This window comes from Salvelinus sp. IW2-2015, linkage group LG19 (assembly GCF_002910315.2).
Source record: "Salvelinus sp. IW2-2015 linkage group LG19, ASM291031v2, whole genome shotgun sequence".
Taxonomy (NCBI): domain Eukaryota; kingdom Metazoa; phylum Chordata; class Actinopteri; order Salmoniformes; family Salmonidae; genus Salvelinus; species Salvelinus sp. IW2-2015.
Genome location: NC_036859.1, coordinates 15,544,275 through 15,571,720, shown reverse-complemented (window position 1 = coordinate 15,571,720; position 27,446 = coordinate 15,544,275). Strand labels below are relative to the sequence as shown.

Genomic DNA, 27,446 nt, shown 5'->3' with positions numbered 1-27,446 from the left:
ATGCAACTTAAAAACACTTTGGTGATGGGTTGTGTGGACTTAGGGGCTTGGATGTTATCTGATTTACTGACATGCAACACAGAAAAAAAGGTAAACCTCCAAGTACACCAAGGTGAAAACAGAACGGACATGTGAGAGGTATTCAACCTTTCATGGAGGATGAATGGAAGTTGATAGACTTCTTTATTTGTTGAAACCAACATGTCATCAACTGAATGTATTTGCAATGTTCACTTAAATGAGAGAGAGAGGCGATAAACATTGATCATGTTTAGTACACATATGTAACTGTATCTCTTTCTATTCTCTTCCATTTCAGATGAGGGCGATTGCCAACAATGAGGACATTGCATTCCATTCAAACATACCTGTGGCGGCGGACATAACTGTAGCCATAGTGTATGCTGTGTTTGGTAAGTGAGCTCTCTCTTCAAAAAGGATTGACTTACACCCCCAGTCAGCCACATGTGAATGTAGGCAGAGAGGAGCGGATGAAGCATGTTGCTGAACTGTAACATGATGACCAACTCTATCAGTCAGTTCTCGGCATGATGCCAGACTACACACTGGGACTTAACCTGGGAGTGTYTGTGTGTTCWCATGTGTGTGTCTGTTTCAAGTTTTATTAGTCGAATGTAGAGGATACACATGGTATATACCMTCCAACGAAATGCTGATTTGCAGGTTCCTTTTCTACAATGCAACAAGAAGAAACAATAAAAGATAAGAACACAAACATAAAGTAAATGGCTCAGTAGAACAGATAAGAACACAAACATAAAGTAAATGGCTCAGTAGAACAGATAAGAACACAAACATAAAGTAAATGGCTCAGTAGAACAGAATAAACATGTTAGCATACATCTAATACAGGAAGGCACAATTTACAGAATAATATTTACACATGTTTTGGGGAAGAGGGGATTGGGTGGCAAGTGTTTAAGTTGTGCAGTATCAGTATCTAGCAGGAGTAGGCAGGGTTGCCAGTATCAGTATCTAGCAGGAGTAGGCTAGGTTGTCAGTATTAGTGTCTAGCAGGAGTAGGCAGGGTTGCCAGTATCAYTATCTAGCAGTAGGCAGGGTTGCCATGTCCATCACTTTCTAACCATATCGAGCAACTTTGAAAACGATGTCACGGATGAAAATGTATTGGTCGCTGGTTGTTTTTTTTGGGCTACTTCTAAGTTGCACACCGCCAGCCGTGACATTTCTCTTTAAAAAAACAAAAATCGAATTCACTGTGACCTGCCGCTGACTATCAGGCACTGAGGCAAGCTGTTGCTGAGTCAGGGGTGCCGTATGGGGTGGAAAAGTTAAGACAATTCTAAGGGCCTGTGACTGACAGGGCCKCTAAAAAATTATTAGAACATTAGGTAAAAAATGTTCAACATTAAATTATTAACCTATCATCATTAATAGAATATTTTATTTGCAATGTACAAATAAAACCAACGGTTACATTTTCTTTTCTTGTTTTTGGTAAAAAGTTAACATCCAGAGAGCCTCTCGTTTTCGAGAAGACCCTCTTAGAGGGAACGGATGTGGCCACTATGCAGAGTCTCCCTGTCATGACTTTAGTAAGCCGTGGGTAGACAGAGGCCTTGTTCTTCCACCAGCTCAGAGGATCTGCAGATCTTTGGAGGAGGAGCTCCTCCAAATYGGATCGGACCTCCATTATGGCATCTGCTGAGGGATTCCTTCGTGCCGCATCCCCAGTTGCTCTCTCGTCAAACAGCATCCAAACAGAAGACGTTTTGAGGCACTACTGCTGGTGCTTCTGCTCCATCTGATCCCTCTTCTTCCTGTTGCCCTGGTGCCTGAGCCAGCTGACTGCTGGGGCTGGCCCTCCCTGCTGCTGAGGTTATTCTTTGAAGAGCCTCATCAATCAAGTGCAGCGGTTTCTGATAGCACGTAATTATATTCCATTCTGTGGAACTTTCTGTCCATTGATGAACATAGGGTGTACATCAACTCTGTCACATGTCCTGTGGTTACATATGCTTCTCTCTGGCGGCTGGCTGTGATTCGCTGCAGACCRTTACACAGTATAATTTTTGAGGKTGTCACATAGCTGAAAAGAGTTAACAGTAACTTATTAGTTCAGGTTCATGTTTTGTCTACTGATACTACATTCTCATCTACTGCTCATATACATATATAATACTGGATTAAATAATGATGTAGTAATAACTGCTTACGGTACCTCTCTCCACTGATCTCCACAGTGACCTGCTCAAAGGGTTCCAGTACTCTGCACACCTCCTCCACCACCTCCCATTCCTCTTGGGGCAGAGCATCAACAGGTGCATTGACAATGGCCAGGGTAGAGATGATGGCATCCTTTGACTCAAGAAACAGCTTCAACATATAAAATGWTGAATTTCCCCTTGAAGTGCGGTCTTGTTTAGGCCTCAGCTCAGGCATCCCCATCTGGTGTTGTGTAGARGTTTTTTAGCACCTACTGTGCTCCTGTGGAAGTATTCCACAACTGCTTTCACTTCGTCCACAGTGGGCTTCATCACCTTCAGAGCATCTCTTACAACCAGGTTGATTGTGTGGGCAAGACATGGATGATGGAAATTCTGAAAATGTTCATGGCTTTGGTTATGTTAGCTGCATTGTCGCTAACACAACAGACCACTACTTGCCATTCTCTGGCCACTCTCAACAGTTCCTCTGCCAAGTTCTCTGAGGTGTGTCTGTCGCTGAACTCAAAGCAGTCCAGAAGACAGCTAGACATCGAAAAATCTTCAATGAAGTGACATGTAACCGACATGTAAGAAGTGGTTACCCTTGATACCCGACCATTTCGAATCCCACTGTACCTTCTCCACTATGCAATCTGGTTTCCGAGCTGGTCATGGTTGCACCTCGCCACGCTCAAGGTCCTAAACGATATCACAACCACCATCGATAAAATACAGTACTGTGCAGCCGTCTACATCGACCTGGCCAAGGCTTTCGACTCTGTCAATCACCGCATTCTTATTGGCAGACTCATTAGCCTTGGCTTCTCAAATGACTGCCTCCCCTGGTTCACCAACTACTTCTCAGATAGAGTTCAGTGTGTCAAATCGGAGGGCCTGCTGTCTGGACCTCTGGCAGTCTCTATGGGGGAGCCACAGGGTTCAATTCTCGGGCGACTCTTTTCTCTGTATATATCAATGATGTTGCTCTTGCTGCTGGTGATTGTCTGATCCACCTCTACGCAGACYACACCATTCTGTATACATCTGGCCATTCTTTSGACACTGTGCTAACAAACCTCCAAATGAGCTTCAACGCCATACAACACTCCTCCCGCTGCCTCCAACTGCTTTTAAATGCTAGTAAAACTAAGTGCATGCTCTTCAACCGATTGCTGCCCACACCCTCCCACCCGACTAGTATCACTACTCTGGATGGTTCTGACCTAGAATATGTGGATAACTACAAATACCTAGGTGTCTGGTTAGACTGTAACCTCTCCTTCCAGACTCACAATAAGCATCTCCTATCCAAAATTAAATCTAGAATCGGCTTCCTTTTTTGCAACAAAGCCACCTTCATTCATGCCACCAAACARACCCTCGTAAAACTAACTATCCTACCGATCCTTGACTTCGCCGATGTCTTTAACAAAATAGCCTCCAACACTCTACTCAGCAAACTGGATGTAGTCTACCACAGTGCCGTCCGTTTTATCACCAAAGCCACTTTGGCCACCTTTCCTTCCAGTTCTCTGCTGCCAATGACTGGAACGAATTGCAAAAATCTCTGAAGCTGGAGTCTTATATCTCCCTCTCTAACTTTAAGCATCAGCTGTCAGAGCAGCTTACCCATCACTGTACCTTTACACAGCCAATCTGTAAATAGCACACCCGACTACCTCATCCCCATATTATTACTTACGCTCTTGCTCTTTTGCACCTCAGTATCTCTACTTGCACATCCTCATCTGCACATCTATCACTCCAGTATTAATGCTAAATTGTAATTATTTTAGCCTCTATGGCCTATTTATTGGCTTTACCTCCCTACTCTTCTACATTTACTCACACTGTGCATAGATCTTTCTATTTTTCTTTTCTTTTGTGTTATTGACTGTACGTTTGTTTAAGTGTAACTCCGTGTTGTTGTTCTTGTCGCACTGCTATGCTTTATCTTYGCCAGGTCGCAGTTGTAAATGAGAACTTGTTCTCAACTGGCCTACCTGGTTAAATAAAGGTGAAATAAAATAAATAAATAAATAAATAATGTCCAGCAGTCATTGGTAAGGCAAACTGCAGTCGCTTTATGGACTTTTTCCCGCACTGAAGCCTTTGTGCTCTCGTACAGTTGTGGAATAAGTGATTTTGAAAGGGTTTTTCTGCTTGGAATTGTGTACATTGGATTTAGACTATTGCTATAATTTCTAAAACCTCTGTCCTCCATGATCGAAAATGGATGGAAATCGGTAGAAATCATTTTAGCCAATGCAATATCAATTTTGGCCTTGTTATGCTACAGACATAGACTTCGACATAAACTGGTCCATAGAAGACTGCGTTGCTGTGGGTCGCGGAGTAGGCCTACTTGACTGAGTGGATACATCTCCATGTGTGGCGGTGCTGGCTCCACCACTATCACTAGTAGGCCTACTTGACTGAGTGGATACATCTCCACGTGTGGAGGTGCTGGCTCTACCACTATCACTAGCAGGCCCTCTAGTTTCTCGAAGCTCAGCTACAGCTAGCTTCACAATTGGGTGCACAGTTCGCATATGCCGGTATAAGTTGGGCATAGAACCGGCTTTATATGAGATTTTGTTTTGGCAAATTCTACACTGTGCTCTAACATTGTCTACATTATAAAAATGCATCCAAATGCTACTGTGCTTCCGACTCATTTTCCAGCTGTTGTTTTCACAGCTGTCCTTCCTCTCTCTCCTCGGCTGCTAAGTGTGTGACTGTGAGTGAGTTGGCTCGGCCCTCCCTCACGCATCTTTGGTTCATTGGTTGACACTGCGTGTCTGATTGACAGGAACAACAGGTGAGGCTGTTATTCTGAGCAGACAGWCAGAAAGAATGTGTGTGCGCTTGAGCATTTAGGCCTATATTATTTTATTTCTTTTTTCTTTTTTTGAATTAGTTAATTCTATTCATTTAAATCTTTTGATTATTCATATCTTCATTTTTTAAATATTTCTATAAATAGATAGCTCTTAGAGCCGACTTGTTCGTGAATGACCCATCACTACTAGCAGTGAATTGAGAGTGAGGAGTGCCGGTGGAGCATCATGTCTCAGCTTCCTAAAGGAAAATATAGCTTCCAAAAACGAAAAGAAAGAAAAGAAAGACAGGAGAGAGAAAAGGAAGGGCGACAGTATGTCATCCAATTTTTCACAAAGGAAGGTGGGTGTTGTCCYTGAGTGGTGGAAATGAACCTGTTAGCTTAGTCCATAGTGAAATAGGCTACTTTTGCTCTCCTAACATTAGTTACTTGATATTATATTCACAGAAAAGAGTGTTTACAATTCGTTCCTCTTTTGGCCAACATTTAATCAATGCGGGCAAACTTTTAGCAAGCTATTCATACTAAATCAGTTGTCCCTGCCCCTGCCTGGTGCCAGACCCAACAGATGCAGCTTCAGCTCCCAACTGAAGAAGGAGGTGAGCAGCATTGTGTTGAATGACATGTCAGTTGGCATAATTGCAGGTAGTGCAATGCATTGAGGACAGGAATGTGGTTCTCCAGTCAGGAAAAATCTCACTTGACACAGAGGCAGCCAATATCAGAGCCTTAAAGGAAGAGATGCAGGCTCTTAGAGATGGATGGGAGTCCGTCCTTTCTGAGGCAACACTGATTGCTACGCAAATGGATGTTGCACCTCAATTTAGCAAGGAACACAGCCGCCAGAGGAAAAGGAAGAGATTCCATGATGAGACCTCTCAACAGACAGCTCAGGACAGTGCAGCAACGGTGTTTTGGAACACAGTGTTTTTTTTTACTGRTAACAAGTGACTTGMACACTAGGTTCCATACCACTGCAAACATTTTAGAATCATTTTCTGCTGTTCTGAAAGTTGGGCAGAATAGTGATGATAAAGTCTCTTCTGTGTGCCATCCACTGATCATGAAGTATTCCAGAGATCTTACACCTGAGGTTCAAAATGAAGTAAGACACATGAACACTGTATATGCTGCTACTTCCCCCCTAACTTGTCCCCTCTTGTCCCCCCTCCTGAATGCAATTTGTAAGATGCAGCTGCAAAGCATTTTTGGTGAAGTGTGTATTGCTTTACGTATATTTTGCACACTGCCTGTGACTGTTGCTGGTGGCGAGAGCGCTTTCAGTAAGCTAAAATGGATAAAAAACTATTTGAGGTCCACTATGTCCCAGGACAGGCTTTGCAGTCTTGCCATGCCGTCCATTGAAAGTCAGTTAACTAGAAAGCTGGACTTCAAAGACTTGATCAGTGACTTTGCTAGCAAGAAGGCTCGGTGCTGGGCTCTTGGTGAGTAAGGCTGAGCAAGGGCCAGTGANAGAAAGCTGGACTTCAAAGACTTGATCAGTGACTTTGCTAGCAAGAAGGCTCGGTGCTGGGCTCTTGGTGAGTAAGGCTGAGCAAGGGCCAGTGACAACTGTTAAATGACATGGCTATGGATGTTGGATCACAACACACATGATGCCCACAGGCTGAGAACAAGACTGAGAACAGWCRGAGAACAAGATATATCMCAAAGTAWTGGCTGGATTGCCATAGAATTTGTTGTGCACAATCAAGACCCCAAGTGGAAGAAACCTATTGATTTGGTGACCACTTGACCTTTCCTCTAGCGCCACCATCAGGCCTTTTCATTTCCATGTTGTTTTCTATTTCCACTTTCACAGCTGCATATTTTCTAGTTGTTATGTAAACATAGTTCAAAAATCTGCTGCTGATTTTATTATTTTGTTTTTTATATCATTCTATAGATGATAATGTTKATTTATTTTAATTGAAGAGGTCAATGTATATTTAAGTTTTTATTTTAAGTTATTCATTAATGTTAAGAGAATTTTCCATTCAAGAATTTGACCATTAAAATTACATTTAGACTGTAAAAGATCGCCTTTAGCAAATTTCTTATAGAGGGTATCAGTCTTGCATCAAACAGTGAATTCCACTGTACGCAGAATGTTGCATGCATGTCTGCACATGTCTGAGTTGCATGCATGTCTGAGTTATATTTTCACAGCTCACTGTCAGTAAATATCGTACAGTAAATATTGGACTACAAGTGAGTTGCAAGCCTGCAAAGGTAGAGTTATTTAAAGCTTTGAATGGGTCGATTGGGTTCTGGAGGTGTGTGGTTACAGCAATTGTGCAGGGTTGGTGTGGCCTGTGGTGGTGCGGCCCAATGTGATATCTTTCCATGGGGCCCAAAATCCCTGGCGGCGCCCCTGTGCTGAGTGAGTGAGTGGGGGCCTGGGGAGGGCTTAGTCCACTACTGGCTGAGTCATGTGAGTGAGAGGAGACAGAGCAGCACGCGCGCACGTTGGTAGGCTATTTAGATTCTCATTATATAGACACCTTTTTTCAAACCTTTTTCCCATAAAACATATTAACAGCTAGAACTGATGTGTTTTAGGGATGCTCAGTTCTTGGGTCTCGGGGGCTGCATGAGTGGAAATTTCAAATGTAAGTTATGGAACTCCCTCGTGTGCTTCTGTTATGGGGAAAAGTCCTCAATGAAACTTAGATGTGGATAATGATACATTTGCATCTGTTGGCCATCAAGTAGCCTATTAATGTATATGCCATTGTAGGCTACCATTTGATACAATAAATATGTTGAAAGTCATCGCACATTAATTTGTGRCTCTTGTGTAGCCTACCGGGATCTGGTAAACAGATGTAATAAATAGCCTATAACAGCTTATTGTTGTTGTAGCCTTGTGTTATTATGCCATTATTAATGGCCATGTTTAGTTCATTCAATTGGAAGTTATCAAAACTCTATCGCAATTGCCATTCTATTGTTAGTACGCATAACATTTACGGTAACAGGCAGTCAGATTAGTCTACAGGTAAATAAAATAAACACTGGCTGTTGTTGACAAGCATATTCAGTTCATATACACATTATTAATATGATTGAAATTACGACCACATCCTCAGTAGTCTATTCCAGCAGGCTATTGGGAAACACAAGCACTTCTTACCTCGAAATCGCCTTGCTATTCATGTTGAATCAATTAGTCTGTCAATTTGAACTAAGCAAGCTGCTAAATCGTTCAGTTTACATCTTGCCTAGTCTACTGTAGCCCATCGGAAATTAGATGTAAGCCTATCAGGGGCTATAGGCTACCTGCATCTTGCTAAGCAAACCATGGCAAAGTTGAATTACAATCATAAACTCAGATTTTAGTCAGTAGTATATGCTTATTAAAATGACATGTCAATCTGTCAAATATGCCATTTATAACGGGTTGTAGTCTTAATAGCTGGCACATAGGAGAGGATTGTGCACTACAGGAAAGGAGGACCGAACACGCCCCCATTCTCATCGACAGGGCTGTAGTGGAGCAGGTTGAGAGCTTCAAGTTCCTTGGCATCCACATCACCAACAAACTAACATGGTCCAAGCACACCAAGACAGTTGTGAAGAGGGCACGACAAAACCTATTCCCCCTCAGGAGACTGAAAAGATTTGGCATGGGTCCTCAGATCCTCAAAAGGTTTTACAGCTGCACCATCGAGAGCATCCTGACGGGTTTCATCACTGCCTGGTATGGCAACTGCTCGCCTCCGACTGCAAGACTACAAAGGGTAGTGCGTACGGCCCAGTAACATCACCGGCAAGCTTTCTGCTCATCCAGGACGTCTATAACAGGTGGTGTCAGAGGAAGGCCCTAAAAATTGTCAAAGACTCCAGCCACCTAGTCATAGACTGTTCTCTCTGCTACCGCACGGCAAGCGGTACCGGAGTCAAGTCTAGGTCCAAGAGGCCTTCTAAACAGCTTCTACTACCAAGCCATAAGACTCCTGAACAGCTAATCAAATGGCTACCCAGACTGTTTGCATTGCTCCCCTCCTTTACGATGCTGCTACTATCTGTTATTATCTATGCAATTACCTCGACACCGGTGCCCCGCACATTGACTCTGTACCGTTACCCCCTGTATATAGCGCCGCTATTGTTATTTACTTCTGCTCTTATTTGCTATTCTCATCTCTTACTTTTTTGTATTTTCTTAAAACTGCATTGTTGGTTAAGGGCTTGTAAGTAAGCATTTCACTGTAAGGTCTACACCTGTTGTATTCGGGGCATGTGACAAATACAATTTGATTTAATAATAATTGCCAGAAAATATTTTTCTTGTTTTTTTGCTTTTTTGGTCCAACTTTCATCACTCACACTCTCCTGTCGGATTGATCTGTAGTTAAGCAGATGCGCAAAAGAGATTTATGTACAAATATAAACTGGGTGGTTCGAGCCCTGAATGCTGATTGGCTGACAGCTGGCATGACAAAACATTTATTTTTACTACTCCTGTAATTACGTTGGTAACCTGTTTATAATACCAATGAGGCAGCTCGGGGGTTTGTGATATATGGCCAATATAGCACGGCTAAGGGCTGTTCTTATGCACGACGCAACACCTTATTGCTTAATTATAAACTGGGTTCGAGCCCTGAATGCCGATTTGGCTGAAAGTTTCAGACTCTTTACCAGGGGTATGACAAAAAACGTATTTTTGCTGTTTTAATTACATTGGTAACCAGTTTATAATAGCAATAAGACACCCCTGGGGTTTGTGGTATATGGTTGTATCCAGGCATTCCGCTTTGGGTCATGCTTAAGAACAGCCCTCTGCCGTGGTATATTAGCCATATACCACACCCCCTGGTGCCTTATTGCTTAACCATAGGAGTCAAATGAGTTAAATTGACGTCCATTGATGGAAATTGATCTGACGAGTTTAAGGGCAAATTATCTTTAATCTTGAGACATATTCAAATTCCTTTATTATGTCATGTCCTAGCTTACAATAATTGTTATTTTGATGACAACTGAATTTTTCTTCTAACGTCGTAACAAGTTACTAGGATATTCCTTCTTAATTTTAGGGCTAGACCCCTTTTTTCTCCTCTTCCTGCCTGAATGATGTGCCCAAAGTAAACTGCCTGTAGCTCAGGCTCTGAAGTCAGGATATGCATATAATTGGTACCATTGGAAAGAAAACACTTTGAAGTTTGTAGAAATGTTAAAATAATGTATGAGAATATAACACAATAGATATGGTAGGAGAAAATCCAAAGACAAACCAACCTGAATTATTTTTGTTGAGAGAGACCATCCTCTTAGAAATGCAAGAGAAAGGTCATATTGGAAATTAGCTCCCTGGATGCAATTACTATGGCTTCCACAGGGTGTCAGCAGTCTATGTTCAAGGTTTCAGGCTTGTAACTTCAAAAACGAATAAGAAATATCAGTTTTAGTAGAAGGACACAGTCTTGGAAATTCGTGTTTGCGTGTGCCATGAAGACATTACGCACCTGCTAAAATCGGTTTCCTATTGAACATACTTCTTTCCGAAATAAATGTTATAGTTTGATTATATTTTAGGACATCTGAGGATGAAATAGAAACGTATTTTGACTTGTTGAAACCAAGTTTAGAGGTAGATTTTCGGATTCCTTTCTCTGCAAGTTGAACGAGTGGATTACTCAAATRGATGGCGCCAACTAAACATACTTTTTGGGATATAAAGAAAGATTTTATCTAACAAAACAACACTACATGCTATAGCTGGGACCCTTTGGATGACATATCAGAGGAAGATTTTCAAAAAGTAAGTGAATATTTAATCGTTATATGTGAATGTATGAAACCTGTGCTGGTGGAAAAATATTTTGATGTGGGGCACCGTCCTCAAACAATCGCATGGCATGTTTTCACTGTAATGGCTACTGTGAATTGGACAGTGCAGTTAGATTAACAATAATTTAAGTTTTCAGCCGATATAAGATACTTATATGTACCTAAATGTTTAAAATCCATAATATTTATGATTATTTATTTGAATTGCCCGTCCTCCAGTTTCACCGGAAGTTGTCCCGATAGCAGGACACCGATTCTTAAGAAGTTTTAATATACTCGATAACATTATGGAAAAGGAGTTTATTGTATAAATGTGGCAATTACTCTCTTGCMAGAGAAAAAAAGTGGGCTAGTTTCAGTCATTTTGGGCTGGTTTTGAGTGGTCATTGTCTTTGAAATTTTAGTTAGACCTGGCATCCCTGGGTGGAGGAGGCGTCTTGCGGTGTACTGTGAGCAAGTGACACGGGGAAAAATTGGCGTGTTCTAGCATGTATTCGCATATTTCCGTTTGGGACACACGCGCTCTGTGAAGTACAATAACTAAATTCGCCCTTGCACTCCTAAACAACGCAATATTTTATAACTTTCTTTGTACTTCTATACTGAACAAAAATATAAACGCAACATGTAAGGTGTTGGTCCCTTGTTTCAAGAGCTGAAATAAAAGATGCCAGAAATGTTCCACACGCACAGATTCTCTCAAATTCTGWGCACAAATTTGTTTACATCCCTGTTAGTGAGCATTTCTCCTTTGCCAACATAATCCATCCACCTGACAGATTTGGCATATCAAGAAGCTGATTAAACAGCATGATCATTACACAGGTGCACCTTGTGCTGGGGACATAAAAGGCCACTCTAAAATGTTGTTTTGTCACACAACACAATACCACAGATGTCTCAAGTTGAGGGAGCGTGCAATTGGAATGCTGACTGCAGGAATGTCCACCAGAGCTGTTGCAAGATAATTTAATGTTAATTTCTCTACCATAAGCCGCCTCCAACGTTGTTTTAGAGAATTTGGCAGTACGTTCAACCAGCCTCATAACCGTAGATCACATGAAACCATGCCAGCCCAGGAATGTCACATCCGGTTTCTTCACCTGCGTGATCGTCTGAGACATGCCACCCGGACAGCTGATGGGTGGGTTTGCACAACTGAATAATTTCTGCACAAACTGTCAGAAACCGTCTCAGGGAAGCTCATCTGCGTGCTCGTCATCCACACCAGGGTCTTGACCTGACTGCATTTCAGCATCGTAACCAATTTCAGTGGGCAAATGCTCACCTTCGATGGCCACTGGCATGTTGGAGAAGTGTGCTCTTTACYGATGAATCCCAGTGTCAAATGTACTGGGTAGATGGCAGACAARGTGTTTGGCGTCGRGTGGGTGAGCGGTTTGCTGTTGTCAACATTGGGTAACAGAGTGCCCCATGGGGTTATGGTATGGTCATGCATGAGCTATGGACAACAAACACAATTTCCAGCAACTTGGCACAGCCATTGAAGAGCAGTGGGACAACATTCCACAGGCCACAATCAACAGCCTGATCAATGAGTTAAATATATTATATGCAAAGGAGATGTCGCTCTGCATGAGGCAAATGGTGGTCACACCAGATACTGACTAGTTTTCTGATCCACGCCACTACTGTGACCAACAGATGCATATCTGTATTCCTAGTCATGTGAAATCCATAGATTAGGGCCTAATCAATTTTCCTTATATGAACAGTAACATCTTTGAAATTGTTGCATGTTGAATTTATATTTTTGTTCAGTGTAGATTTATGGAGTGTCCTTGTTCATTAGTTACATCAATGTGTAATTACGCTCCATTGATAGGAAAGGTCTGGGGAAATAATATACCATATTCATTGACTCAACACTGCCCTTAATATTCCTTTGGGACACAGCCCCATTGGGACGTAATTTATTTCAAACATGTTCTTTAACTATGCTGATTACAGGCATAGACGTAGAATTACTAGAACGGACATACCCAACAGAACACGGCCATTCGACAGTACAGCCGTGCCCGTTCTAGTGTTTATATTTCTGCATATTTATATACCCCTCCAGTTGTTGTCCTGAGGTGTGTCTGTCTCTGTGGTAATTATCACAGCAGAGTACTGAGTGGTGTCTCTGTCTCTCTCTCTGGTCTGCAGGTGTGTGCTCTCTGTTTGGCAACAGCACACTGCTCTACGTCTCCTACAAGAAGAAGCACCTGCTCAAACCAGCTGAGATGTTCATTATCAACCTGGCCATCAGCGACATGGGTCTGACTCTGTCCCTCTACCCCATGGCCATCACCTCCAGCATCTACCACAAGTACTGTACACCCAGGTTTACACCACAGAGCCAAGCCTAGCAAATATCTACCACAGGAGCTGTACAAACCATCAAATAATAGTGAAATAAGGGAGTACCCAGGTCTGGCACTGTATACTATTTTACAGTGCCAAGCCAAGCTGTACTGTGCTGTCTGACCTGGTTACTCATCCACTGGATCCTCCTGGAAAGGATCATGTGAAAAGGACATTTCCAGGCCAGCACAGTGCAGTTCGGTTCAGCAGGATAGTATGAAAGACKCCATACAGACTTCCCAAGCCACAGTAGCAGCCCATTGGAGAGGAGAGGAAATGCTTCACCTCACATGTGACTGGCTCCTATACTTCACAGACACACTGTAAAGAAATCCTGTAGTTTTGTTACAGTAACTTACTGGCAGCCAATTGCCTGTACATTACTGTAAATAAAGGTATATTAAGTTAATGTAAAAACCAAAAGGATTTTTTTTTTTTACAGTGCAGGAAACTGTAGTGTTTTGACTAAAGGTATTGATGTCTAACGTTGGCCTTATGCCACCACACTGTGTAAATGCAGATTAGTAAACGTGTTGGGTTTGGATTAAAAACTATCCCCTCCAATTGTCATGGTTCAATTACCTTTCTAGTTTGGTTGTGTGGTGACAGGTCCTGCTTTATATTGTACARTGAATGGTCAGTGTGTTCTCACTCTCTCTTTCTTTCAGTATTTCTCTCTCCCGCTCTATTTATCCCTCTAATTCTCTCTTTCTCTCTCCCTCTACGGCCTTTCTGAACCCTCCCGCTCTCCCTCTCTCTCTTGTTCCCTCTCTTTCTGTTCCTCCCCCTCTCCCTCAGGTGGCTGTTTGGGAAAACGGTGTGTTTGATCTACGCGTTCTGTAGCGTGTTGTTTGGGATCTGCAGTCTGACCACTCTCACCCTGTTGAGCATGGTGTGTTTTGTGAAAGTATGTTATCCTCTCTACGGTAAGTCATCAAAGAGCCTGGCCCTAGTCTTGCCCATGGAATTGACAGAGGATTAGTAAAAGTCGACACTAAGTAGTTGACTGTTGATTTATTGATGGGGCGAAAATCTACAGTTCAAAGGAACTAGATAATCAAAAGAAGTAGATAAATCCTCAGTGACCGAACAAACATCAGCCACTGCTTTGATGGCTGACAAGTTCACTTGCAACTGACTAACCAACACTCAATTAGTATGGCTTGTGATGTTGGCAAAAATTGTGCCATCCAGCTGAGGCACGCTCTACCAACTTAAACAAATTAGTTATTAGTCTATTCTCTTATTGCTGTTCTTTTTAAATGTGGTCTAGTACATAATGGATCAGTTATCCATGTATTTAGTATGTGCGCCATAACATACCCAGGGCTGTAAATTGAGAAAATAACTCTGGGAGCATTCAAAACAGTCCCGAAAAATGTGTACCTGTGTCACGATCGTCAAAATAACATTCGGACCAAGGCGCAGCGTGATATGGGTTCCACATCCTTTTATTCGTGAAACGCACAAAACAATAAAAAAAAACAGCAAACGATACGTGAAGCTCTGGAGTTCTCACAGGCAACAACACAAAAACAAGATCCCAACGATAAACAGCTGCCTCTGATTGGGAACCATACCAGGCCAACATAGAAATTAAACAACCTAGATTACCCACCCTAGTCACACTCCGACCTAACCAAAATAGAGAATAAAAAGCCCCCCCCCCCTGGCCCCCGGCCGCCGTCCCATCGTACATCGTACGCTCCTGTATGCTCCGCTCCTGCTGACTTCATAGATTTTTGGTGCGGGATTCTGTGATAACGTGAGTCTCGGTGAGAGGTGTAGGAGTCAGGCGCAGGAGAGCAGGGATGTCTGAGAAGCGTGTTTAATCATATAGTCCACCAATACAAAAATGGCACAGATGTCCCCCCCCCCCCCCCCCCCCAAAGGTGCGGACTCTGGCCGCAAAACCTGACTCTATAGGGGAGGGTCCGTGTGGGCATCTAGCGTCGGTGGCGGCTCCGGTGCGGGGTGAAGTACCCACTCCGCTCGCGGATCCGCCAGCATTGGTGGCGGCTCTGGTGCGGGACTTTGCCCCCGCCCAGACCACGGGTCCGGCCATGGAGTCCGCGTTCTACCCGGACTGGGCCTCGGTGCCGAGGAAGGCTCTGGCCATGGAGCTGAMTTGGCCGCCGTGCCTGGACTGGGCKCCGGCGCAGAGGAAGACTCCAGCCTTGGGGCGGGACTGGAAGCCGTGCCTGGACTGGACATCGGCGCAGAGGAAGGCTCCTGCCATGAAGCAGGACTGGATGCTGGACTGGGCACCGGCACAGAGGAAGGCTCCTGCCATGGAGCGGGACTGGGCGCCGTGCCTGGATTGGGCACCGGTGCAGAGGAAGACTCCTGCCATGGAGCGGGACTTGACGCCATGCCTGGACTGGGCACCGGCGCAGAAGAAGGCTCCGGCCATGGAGCAGGACTGGACGCTGTGCCTGGACATCGGCGCAGAGGAAGGCTATGGCCTTTAAGCGGGACTGGACGCCGTGCCTGGACATCGGCGCCGAACAAGGCTCCGGCCTTGGAGCGGGACTGGACGCCGTGCCTGGACTGGGCACCGGCGCAGAGGAAGGCTCCTGCCATGAAGCGGGACTGGACGCCGTGCCTGGACTGGGCACTGGCGCAGAGGAAGGCTCCGGCCTTMGCGCGGGACTGGACACCGTGCCTGGACTGGACATCGGCGCAGAGGAAGGCTCTGGCCTTGGAGCTGGACTGGAAGCCGTGCCTGGACTGGGCACCGGCGCAGATGAAGGCTCCTGCCATGGAGCAGGACTGGACACCGTGCCTGGACTGGGCACCGGCGCAGAAGGAGGTTCCGGACCGTGGACCGTCGCAGGAGGTTCCGGACCGTGGACCGTCGCAGGAGGTTCTGGACCGTGGACCGTCGCCGGTAGCTCCGGACCGTTGACCGTCGCCGGAAGCTCCGGACCAGGGACCGTCGCCGGAAGCTCTGGACTGGTGACACGCACTTCAGGGCGCGTGCGAGGAGCAGGCACAGGACGTACCGGACTGGGGAGGCGCACTGGAGGCCTAGTGCGTGGAGCCGGCACAGGTGGTACCGGACTGGTGACACACACTTCAGGGCAAGTGCAAGGAGGAGACACAGGACGTACCGGACTGGGGAGGCGCACTGGAGGCCAGATACGTGGAGCCGGCCCAGGTTTCACCGGACTGATGACACGTTCCTCCAAAACGCCTGCGTTTCCGCATACTCCTAGCCAACTCCATTCTCCGGTATCCCTCCTCACACTGTTCCAACGAATCCCAGGTGGGCTCTGGTACTCTCCTTGGGTCGACCGGCCACCTCTCTATCTCCTGCCAGGTGGTCTCTGGCTTTCTCCGTTCACTCTCCTCCAATTTCTCCATCTTCTCCCAGATGGGCTCTGGTTGGCTCCGACCACCCGTGTGCCCCCCCCCCCCCATTMWTGGGGGGGGCTGTCCTTTGGGCTTCCGTTGTGGCCGCAAACCCCGGCGCCTTCTCTCCTTGCATCTGCCGCCAAGGAAGGCGATCGATTTCCTCCCAAGTCCAGGATCCCTTCCCATCCAAGATCTCCTCCCAWGTCCAGGATACCTTCTCCTCCTGGGCACGCTGCTTGGTCCTGGTGTGGTGGGATCTTCTGTCATGATCGTCGAAATAACATTCGGAACAGGCGCAGCGTGATATGGGTTCCACATCTTTTTATTCGTGAAACGCACAAAACAATTAAAAAAACAGCAAACGATACGTGAAGCTCTGGAGTGCTCACAGGCAACAACACAAAAACAAGATCCCACAAAACACAGTGGGGAAATGGCTGCCTAAATATGATCCCCAATCAGAGACAACGATAAACAGCTGCCTCTGATTGGGAACCATACCAGGCCACCATAGAAATAAAACAACCTAGATTACCCACCACCTAGATTACCCACCCTAGTCACACCCCGACCTAACCAAAATAGAGAATAAAAAGGCTCTCTATGGTCTGGGCGTGACAACCTGTCAAAATAATCCCCTATGGCATTTTCAGTTTTAGAAATCCCCACCTGTGCTTATCAGAATCTTTAATGATGACCATGCTATCCTATTAAACTGACCATCCATCCATCCATCCATCCATCCATCCATCCATCCATCCATCCATCCATCCATCCATTCATCCATCCATCCTTCTCTCCATCCATCCACCTCCCCATGCATCCCCCATCCATCTCTCCACTCATCCATTCGTCCATTCAGGTAACCGATTCAACCCGGGGCATGGCCGTCTGCTGATAGCCTGTGCGTGGGTCTGGGCCCTGGTGTTCGCCTTCTCCCCTCTGGCCCACTGGGGTGAGTATGGTCCAGAGCCATATGGCACAGCCTGCTGCATCGACTGGCGCCTGTCCAACCTGCACCCCGTGGCCCGCTCCTACACAATGGCGCTCTTTATCTTGTGCTACATCGTGCCCTGCTGCATCATCACAGTATCCTACACGGGCATTCTGATGAAGGTTCGAGCCTCTCGTAAGGCCATGGAACATCATGAGGCCCGGCCGGCCAAGATGAGCAACATCCATACTGTTATTGTGAAGGTGAGCACTGAACAGAGTCTAACAGGGGTACTGTACCGTAAAGCATGTTCTGACAACTGTTGATTTAAAAAAAGTATAAATATACAGTAGTAGTCAAAAGTCTGGACACACCTACTCATTCAAGGGTTTTTCTTTATATATACTATATTGTAGAATAACAGTGAATACATCAAAACAATGAAATAACACATATGGAATCATGTAGTAACCAAAAAAGTGATAAACAAATCAAATCAAAATATATTTTATATTCTTCAAAGTAGCCCCCCTTTGCCTTGTTGACAGCTTTGCACACTCTTGGCTTCACCTGGAATGCTTTTCCAACAGTCTTGAAGGAGTTCCCACATATGCTGAGCACTTGTTGGCTGCTTTTCCTTCACTCTGCGGTCCGACTCATCCCAAGCCATCTCAATTGGGTTGAGGTCCGGTGTTTGTGGAGGCCAGGTCATTTGATGCAGCACTCCATCACTCTCCTTCTTGGTCAAATAGCACTTACACAGCCTGGAGGGGTGGTGGGTCATTGTCCTGTTGAAAAACAAATGATAGTCCCACTACTCACAAACCAGATGGGATGACGTATCGCTGCAGAATGCTGGGGTAGCCATGCTGGTTAAATATGCCTTGAATTCTAAATAAATCACTGACAGTGTCACCAGGAAAGCACCCCCACATAATCACACCTCCATGGTGGGAACCACACATGCGGAGATCATCTGTTCTCCTACTCTGCGTCTCACAAATGTGGATTTCCACCAGTCTAATGTGATTTGCTAGTGTTTCTTGCCCCAAGCAAGTCTCTTCTTATTATTGGTGTCCTTCAGTAGTGGTTTCTTTGCAGCAATTCGACCATGAAGGCCTGATTCACGCAGTCTCCTCTAAATAGTTGATGTTGAGATGTGTCTGTTACTTGAACTATGTGAAGCATTTATTTGGGCTGCAATTTCTGAAGCTGGTAACTCTAATGAACGTATCCTCTGCAACAGAGGTAACTCTGGATCTTACTTTCCTGTGGTGGTCCTCATGAGAGCCAGTTTCAACATAGCGCTTGATGGTTTTTGCGACTGCACTTGAAGAAACATTCAAAGTTCTTGACATTTTCCGGATTGACGGACCTTCATGTCTTAAAGTAATGACAGATTTAGTTTCTCTTTGCTTATTTGAGCTGTTCTTGCCATAATATGGACTTCGTCTTTTACCAAATAGGGCCATCTTTTGTTTACCAACCCTACCTTGTCACAGCACAATCGATTGGCTCAAACTGACACGACTTCACAGGAGAGCCGTTTCAATTCAAWTTTTTTTTWTTTTTATAGAAATGTGTTTTTTTGGGCAGAAATGCCTTCTGGACCATGTGAACTTTCATATGCCTTAATAACAAACTTGTATGCCATCTGTAAATACGAATACAATTGTTCAATTACAAGCCTTGTTGGTTAAGCCACAGAAAAAATATATTAACCTTCCCACTAGCCATGATTGGCTGAGATAATGAGTGGGTTGGACATGCCCAGAGAGAAGTTCGGATTGGTCTGCCATATTGAAGGCGTCTGTCTATTTGAGCTCGTCAGTCTGTGTCGGTAATCCTGTCAAACACGGCTTTAAAAAAAATGTATTCTGTAGTGGAGCTGCATAAGTGTTGCTCTCCACTTTCTGGAGGATCAAGTTTTGAAATCAGTGGAATTAGAGTATGATAGATAAAGAGATGGAGAAAACACCTGTCTCCAGATTACATCTTCAAACTAAGGGCAACCGTGCTATGGCATTCCTGACAGGGAGACGCATCCATCATGCATGTTGATGGTAAGATAGTCTAGCATTAGCTAGCTCCATTTTCAGATATTACACATTTCTAATTTTGACAGAAAGTGGTTTAATTTCAAGCTAAAGTGTTCTGTTAGCTAGATAGCTAATGTTAGCTGGCTCCCTAGTGGACGTTATTATTAGTTTCCTAGGGCAGTTTGCTTTTCTAGTTAGAGCCTAATGTTAGGCATTGTTGGCACTTTGTTCATTGTTGTTTAACTAGCTAACGTTAGTTGGCTGGCTCGTTAGCTAACGTTAAGTGATGTGTGTAGAACACCCGTTGAATATGGCCGGTGTCAGTAAACGTCTGTAAAAAATGGTAATGAAATTGTTGCCAGCAGAGCTGGTTAGGCTGTTTTCATGTTATCCAGAGGTAAACAAATCATTGGCCAGAGTGTGCACTCAGAGAGCGAAATGAGATGGGTGGTGCTAAAGCTTAAGAGGGTGTGAACGATGCTGAATGGGTGTAGACAAAGCAGAGCTCTTCACTAGATACCAAAGCATTCAAAGGCGATTTTCTCAAAAGTGAGTTTACAAGTTGATCAACTTTCAAAGCAGAACGACTTTCCCATTGTTCCTCAAATACAGTGTATGATATACCATTTCGTAGTTCTGAGTCTCTACTTTTATCCAATGTAAAAAACACCATTTCACATTTTGCTACATAAGACCGAATCCAGGTGGTGAGTCAAAAATTTACTTTTGACAAGGCACACCTGTTCATTGAAATGCATTACAGGTGACTACCTCATAAGGCCGGTTGAGAGAATGCCAAGAGTGTGCAAAGCTGTCATCAAGGCAAAAAGGGTGGTTCCTATGAAGAAACTCAAATATAAAATATATTTTGATTTGTTTAACACTTTTTTGGTTACTACATGATTCCATATGTGTTATTTCATAGTTTTGATGTCTTCACTATTATTCAACAATGTACTGTAGAAATTAATAAAAATAAAGAAAAACCCTGGAATGAGTAGGTGTGTCCAAACTTTTGACTGGTACTGTATTTGATTGGATGATTCGTTAATTCAAAATTCAATTGAGTATTGTATAGTCACTACTAAGGCCACTTCACATAATAGGGGGTTTGTATAGTTTAATGTCATGAACAGGATGCTCAGAGCTTGCCTGGCTACCCAAAGTCCTTGCTCCGGCCAAACGCTACGCACCACCCACGGACATTAGTTTCTTCTCCGCAATGAGTCTGGATTTGAGTACTTCCCCGACGAGTTCTAGAACGCAACCACATTGACTGGTCCCAGAAACCTATGGGTTGGGCCAGATCCAGAACACATCCACATAGGTAAAACGGCGTTTTGAAAATTCGTCATTGGCTTTGATACTCTGATTGGTTAGAGATGATCCAATCGCTGATGACTTTGTTTTGTACAACACCCGTCATTTTGACATCCCCACAAACGGCTTCAACGATGGCAGTCTCAGACTGAAGTACTGTATATAGCGAACATAGACCAGCGAGAAGAATTCAGTTTGAGTCGTCAGGCAAGATCAGTGCAGGAAATAGATTAGGATTAGTAAATACCTGTCTCCATTTCTTTGCTTTATGTAGACCTTCCCTTTTGCTCTCTTCCGGTCTCTCTCTTTCACTCGCTCTCCTTTATTACTGTTCCTGTATAGGGGCTTTATTAAAGCACTCATCCTCTCCCAGTCATGTACAGTACAGTATGTGCGTGAACGCAACGCAACAAACACACACATCTCTCCCTGCTACCAGCCCCAATCCAGGGGTGATGGTCCCCCCTCCCCCACTCATACCTGAGATTGATGCAAATCTTATTATCAGGAAACCCACTCTGGTTGGGGACTCTTCTCTGAGGTGTGATTCCAATGTCATCCGCCATATTGAAAAGAGAGGGCCTGGGGGTCAGAATTAAACGAATTGAGAGGAACGAAGCGACGGGTGAAATATATATATTTTTATATCAAAGGCCTCGCTTCAGAGACAGGTGACTCTCTAAAGCTCAGCTCCATCTCTCTCTCTCTTCATCCGTCTCTCTCCCTGAGATTGGAAGTGACCTCAATAAATCCCCTAGTGATGGGAGGTTCTCAGAGGGATTTGGCTAGTTATACAGGAATACATTATGATGGATGTGGAGTCGGGGGCCTGCTGCACCCGCAGCTTAGTGGGCATCATCAGCCACAGTCTTCCCTGCTATAAGTTTGGCTCATGATCCATACGAGAACGCTTCACCTATACCTTTTTACTCTCTTCATCCAATCAGAGGCAGTCAGATAGGCTCTAATGTCCCTCGCTCTAACCGTGTTGTTAAAAGAACCTCAATGGCCTATTTCAATCATTCAATCCTCGGTAGTCAGTCAGTTATGAATGGAGTGCCTAGTGCACTAAAACGCCATCTGCCAATAGATCTTGTTAAACTGTTAAATAACATTTGCTCTCTCTCTCTCGCACTCTTTCCTTCCCCCCTTTTCTGTCCTATTGTTTATTTTTCTCCTCCAGCTGAGTGTTGCTGTCTGTATCGGTTTCTTCACAGCGTGGAGCCCTTATGCCGTGGTGTCGATGTGGGCAGCGTTTGGACACATGGAGAACATCCCACCGTTGACGTTCGCCATACTCGCAATGTTTGCCAAGTCCTCCACCATATACAACCCCATCATCTACCTGCTGCTCAGGCCCAACTTCCGCAGGGTGATGTACCGGGACCTGGTGAGCTTTCACAGGGCCTGTCTGAAGGGCTGCCTGTGCTCCTGCTCCCAAGGCGCTGTGGGGAAGTGCCGCTCCGGCTCTGTGGTCCAGGTTAGCCTCCGGTCGCTCCGCAGACCACCAGGACACGACCAGTCCTGTTCCACCAACTCATCTGCCAACCAAGCCCTCGCCGGGTACAGAGGTTGTAGCAGCACCTGCGAGAAGTGCAGCGACGCCTTCGAGTGCTTCAGACACTACCCCAGAGATTGCCATGGTGGCACCAACCCCCCCAGCTCCTCAATCAACACTAACGCACCTCAGYATCAGCTCTCAACAGAGCCCCAGCCCAAGCTGCAGCCACTGACACAGAAACCAACATGGAAGCAGAGGCAGAAGCATAAAAAACAGGAGGCCTGTCACAAGAAGTCCCTGCGAGCCACCATGAGCAGCAAAAGGACCTCGGAGATCGACAACCTACAGATCACCTTGGAGATGGTGCCGGGACACGCTAAATTTGCCTGGCCATAGAATGTGATATATGCATTCTCTGGTTTTATATTTTTTACATCTCTGATATATATTTTTCAGTTGATATTTAAAATGACTTTATTTATTTATCTGTCAAGATAGACAGTGACTTTGTTAAAATGCGCTTAGTAAAAACCTAGGTTGTCCTTCAGGGATTCGTGTGGGCTGGAGGAGAACACAGTGGAACAAAATGGAARCCCATCATCCTCGGAAGGATCGGGACAGAAACCAAGGTACAATACTGTTTGCGGCAATAAACAGTTTGACACATGGACGATGGAAAGGGAAACCCACTTTGACATCAGTTCCGCTTCCTCTACAATCCCATTTCCATCCAGTGTTTACAGTTGTCTAATATAGGTACATATACAGTAGGTGCTGGATTGTTTTGTTGGTTCAGTACAGCATGGTTTAACTCAACATGAAACTGTTGACTTTATGTATAAAGGAGATCGATGAGAGAGACAGCGATAGAATCAACCAAAGTCATAATCAAACAGCTGAAGATACTGATATTCACTCAACAATAAGCACTACAGTATACTGTGTATATAAGCGCAACAGGGAGAGGAGAAAGGGCGAGCAAGGCAAATAACCAAGTATAAATTGAGCAACTGTAGATAGTCAAATTCAGAGAGTGAGAGAGAAGAAAGGGTTAAAAAAACAACAAGACAAAACAGATTTGTGTTGTGTGGTATTGACACATTGTGAACCGTTTTGTGTGTGAAAACTGTGTAAAATATGCATGGCAGTCATCGGCATGGAATGTCCTCCGTTGCAAGGTTCAAAAAATGATTTGACCAAATCTACAAACTGTTGATTCCTTCCAATCATGTTACAAGCCATTAAATCTTCCTCCTGTTTTCCACAGCTGAACTAACAGCACTGTAGCACTTTGCCATGCACCTTCTCTCTCTGGGTAGCAGTATTGAAATCTGTTGATTTAATCATTCATTTAAATACCAACTGCCTATATGAGAAACTAATGAGCAAAGATTTTTTTGTAGTCTTGGTTAAAGTAAATATTGGTACTTAATTAGATTGAATTATGGGGAGTCAATTGGAACAAAGTTAATTTAAACATCCATAAATCTGATATAATGTAATTATTGTGTGGAAAACAGARGCTAATCAACATTTGCACTCGCTGATTTATTCATTAATCATACATGCAGATACATTTTCTCCTGTTTGCGAAGGGGATTAACAGGCTCCAGCCTTGATAAGAATGTTAGTATCACGATATGGGAAGGTTCGCAAAAAACATGAATCAATGCCTTTAAAAAATGTCGAGCTTATCTCTTCTTCATCCCTGATCCTTTTTAAAACAGGCAATTAAAACAGTGTTTCGCAGCAGCCCATCAGCCGTGTGGTAGTCAGATAGAGATGGACCGCTGGGGTTGGATCTGGGATCGGATGGGTCCCACTCCGAGGAGAAGTTATTGCCTACTGCCTGGCCAAATGAAATCTGGGCACCAGCCAAATTAAATTGAATTGGTCATGTACACATATCTTGCAGATGTTATCATGGGTGTAGAGAAATGCTTATGTTCCTAGCTCCAACAGTGCAGTAATACCTAACAATACACACAAATCCCCAAAATAAAAAGGAATTAAGAAATATTAGAACGAGCAATGTCAGAGTATGGAATATATGGCTCATACAGTGGGGCAAAAAAGTATTTAGTCAGCCACCAATTGTGCAAGTTCTCCCACTTAAAAAGATGAGAGAGGCCTGTAATTTTCATCATAGGTACACTTCAACTATGACAGACAAAATATGGAAAAAAAAAATCCAGAACAATCACATTGTAGGAATTTTTATGAATTTATTTATGGTGAAAATAAGTATTTGGTCAATAACAAAGTTTATCTCAATACTTTGTTATATACCCTTTTGTTGGCAATGACAGAGTCAAACGTTTTCTGTAAGTCTTCACAAGGTTTTCCACACACTGTTGCTGGTATTTTGGCCCATTCCTCCATGCAGATCTCTCTAGAGCAGTGATGTTTTGGGGCTGTTGCTGGGCAACACGGACTTTTCAACTCCCTCCAAAGATTTTCTATGGGGTTGAGATCTGGAGACTGGCTAGGCCACTCCAGGACCTTGAAATGCTTCTTACGAAGCCACTCCTTCATTGCCCGGGCAGTGTGTTTGGGATCATTGTCATGCTGAAAGACCCAGCCACGTTTCATCTTCAATGCCCTTGCTGATGGTAGGCTTTGTTACTTTGGTCCAGCTCTCTGCAGGTCATTCACTAGGTCCCCCCGTGTGGTTCTGGGATTTTTGCTCACCGTTCTTGTGATCATTTTGACCCCATGGGGTGAGATCTTGCGTGGAGCCCCAGATCAAGGGAGATTATCAGGTGGTGTTGTATGTCTTCCATTTCTAATAATTGCCCTCCACAGTTGATTTCTTCAAACCAAGCTGCTTACCTATTGCAGATTCAGTCTTCCAGCCTGGTGCAGGTCTAAAATTTTGTTTCTGGTGTCCTTTGACAGCTCTTTGGTCTTGGCCATAGTGGAGTTTGGAGTGTGACTGTTTGAGGGTGGACAGGTGTCTTTTATACTGATAACAAGTTCAAACAGGTGCCATTATTACAGGTAACGAGTGGAGGACAGAGGAGCCTCTTAAAGAAGAAGTTACAGGTCTGTGAGAGCCAGAAATCTTGCTTGTTTGTAGGTGACCAAATACTTATTTTCCACCAATAATTTGCAAATAAATTCATTAAAAATGTGATTTTCTGGATTTTTTCCCCGTCATTTTTCTGTCATAAGTTGAAGTGTACCTATGATGAAAATTACAGGCCTCTCTCATCTTTTTAAGTGGGAGAACTTGCACAATTGGTGGCTGACTAAATACTTTTTGCCCCACTGTATACAGTTGAAGTGGAAGTTTACATAACCTTAGCCAAAGACATTTAAACTCAGTTTTTCACAATTCCTGACATCCTAGTAAAATATTCCCTGTCTTAGGTCAGTTAGGATCACCACTTCACTTTAGAATGTGAAATGTCAGAATAATAGTAGAGAGATGATTTATTTCAGCTTTTATTTCTTTCATCACATTACCAGTGGGTCAGAAGTTTACATACATCAATTAGTATTTGGTAGCATTGCCTTTAAATTGTTTAACTTGGGTCAAACTTTGGTACCTTCCACAAGCTTCCCACAATAAGTAGGGTGAATTTTGTCCCCTTCCTCCTGACAGAGCTGGTGTAACTGAGTCAGGTTTGTAGGTCCTTGAGGAAGTAAAATTATGTGGATATATTGAAGCAACAACTCAAGACATCAGTCAGGAAGTTGAAGCTTGGTCGCAAATGGGTCTTCAAATGGACAATGACCCCAAGCATACTTCCAAAGTTGTGGCAAAATGGCTTAAGGACAAGTCAAGGTATTGGAGTGGCCATCACAAATCCCTGACCTCAATCCTATAGAAAATTTGTGGGCAGAAAATGAAAAAGCGTGTGCGAGCAAGGAGGCCTACAAACCTGACTTCAGTTACACCAGCTCTGTCAGGAGGAAGGGGACAGAATTCACCTACGTATTGTGGGAAGCTTGTGGAAGGCTACCCAAAACGTTTGACCCAAGTTAAACAATTTAAAGGCAATGCTACCAAATACTAATTGAGTGTATGTAAACTTCTGACCCACTGGTAATGTGATGAAAGAAATAAAAGCTGAAATAAATCATTCTCTCTACTATTATTCTGACATTTCACAATCTTAAAGTGAAGTGGTGATCCTAACTGACCTAAGACAGGGAATATTTACTAGGATGTCAGGAATTGTGAAAAACTGAGTTTAAATGTCTTTGGCTAAGGTGTATGTAAACTTCTGACTTCAACTGTAGACCAGTGTTCAATGACTATGTACATAGGGCAGCAGTCTCTAAGGTGCAGCGTTGAGTACCGGGTGGTAGCCGGCTAGTAACAGTGACTAAAGTTCAGGGCAGGGTACTGGGCAGAGGCCAACTAGTGGTGACTTTTTAACAGCGATGGCCTGGAGATCAAAGCTTTTTTTTTTGTCGCTTTGATGCACCTGTACTGTATCTGCCTTTTAGATAGTAGTGGGGTGAACAGGCTGTGTCTCGGGTGGCTGAGGTCCTTGATCTTCTTGGCCTTCCGGTAACAACGGGTGCAGTTGCCGTACCAGGCAGTGATATAGCCCGATAGGATGCTCACAATGGTGCATCTGTAGAAGTTTGTGAGAGTATTAGGGGCCAAGCCACATTTCTTCAGCCTCCTGAGGTTGAAGAGGCGCTGTTGTGCCTTCTTCACCACAATGTCTGTGTGGATGGACCATTTGTCAGTGATGTGCACACAAAGGACCTTGAAGCTTTTCATCCTAGTCACTGTGGCCCGGTCGATGTGGATGGGAGTGTGCTCCCTCTCTCTCCTGAAGTCCACGATCAGCTCATTTGTTTTGTTGACGTTGAGGCAGAGGTTAGTTTCCTGGCACCACTCTGCCAGGGCCCTCACCTCCTCCCGGTAAGCTGTCTCATCGTTGTTGGTAATCAGGCCTACTACTGTTGTGTCATTTGCAAACTTTTATTTATTTACTTTTACCCCTTTTTCTCCCCAATTTCGTTGTATCCAATTGGTAGTTACAGTCTTGTCTCATCGCTGCAACTCCTGTACGGACTCAGGAGAGGCGAAGGTCGAGAGCCATACGAAACACGACCCAACCAAGCCACAATGCCC

At 44.2% G+C, this 27,446-nt stretch overlaps 1 protein-coding gene across 1 annotated transcript; it reads left to right on the top strand.

Moving 5' to 3' along the window:
- The first annotated feature begins 319 nt into the window (after positions 1–319).
- LOC111979610 (opsin-5-like) lies at positions 320–22,744 on the top strand. Its single transcript, XM_070449089.1, has 5 exons — positions 320–413; positions 13,000–13,162; positions 13,996–14,123; positions 17,417–17,751; positions 22,031–22,744. Exons 1-5 carry the CDS (start codon positions 320–322, stop codon positions 22,742–22,744), a joined length of 1,434 nt encoding a protein of 477 aa, XP_070305190.1.
- Positions 22,745–27,446: the final 4,702 nt, after the last annotated feature.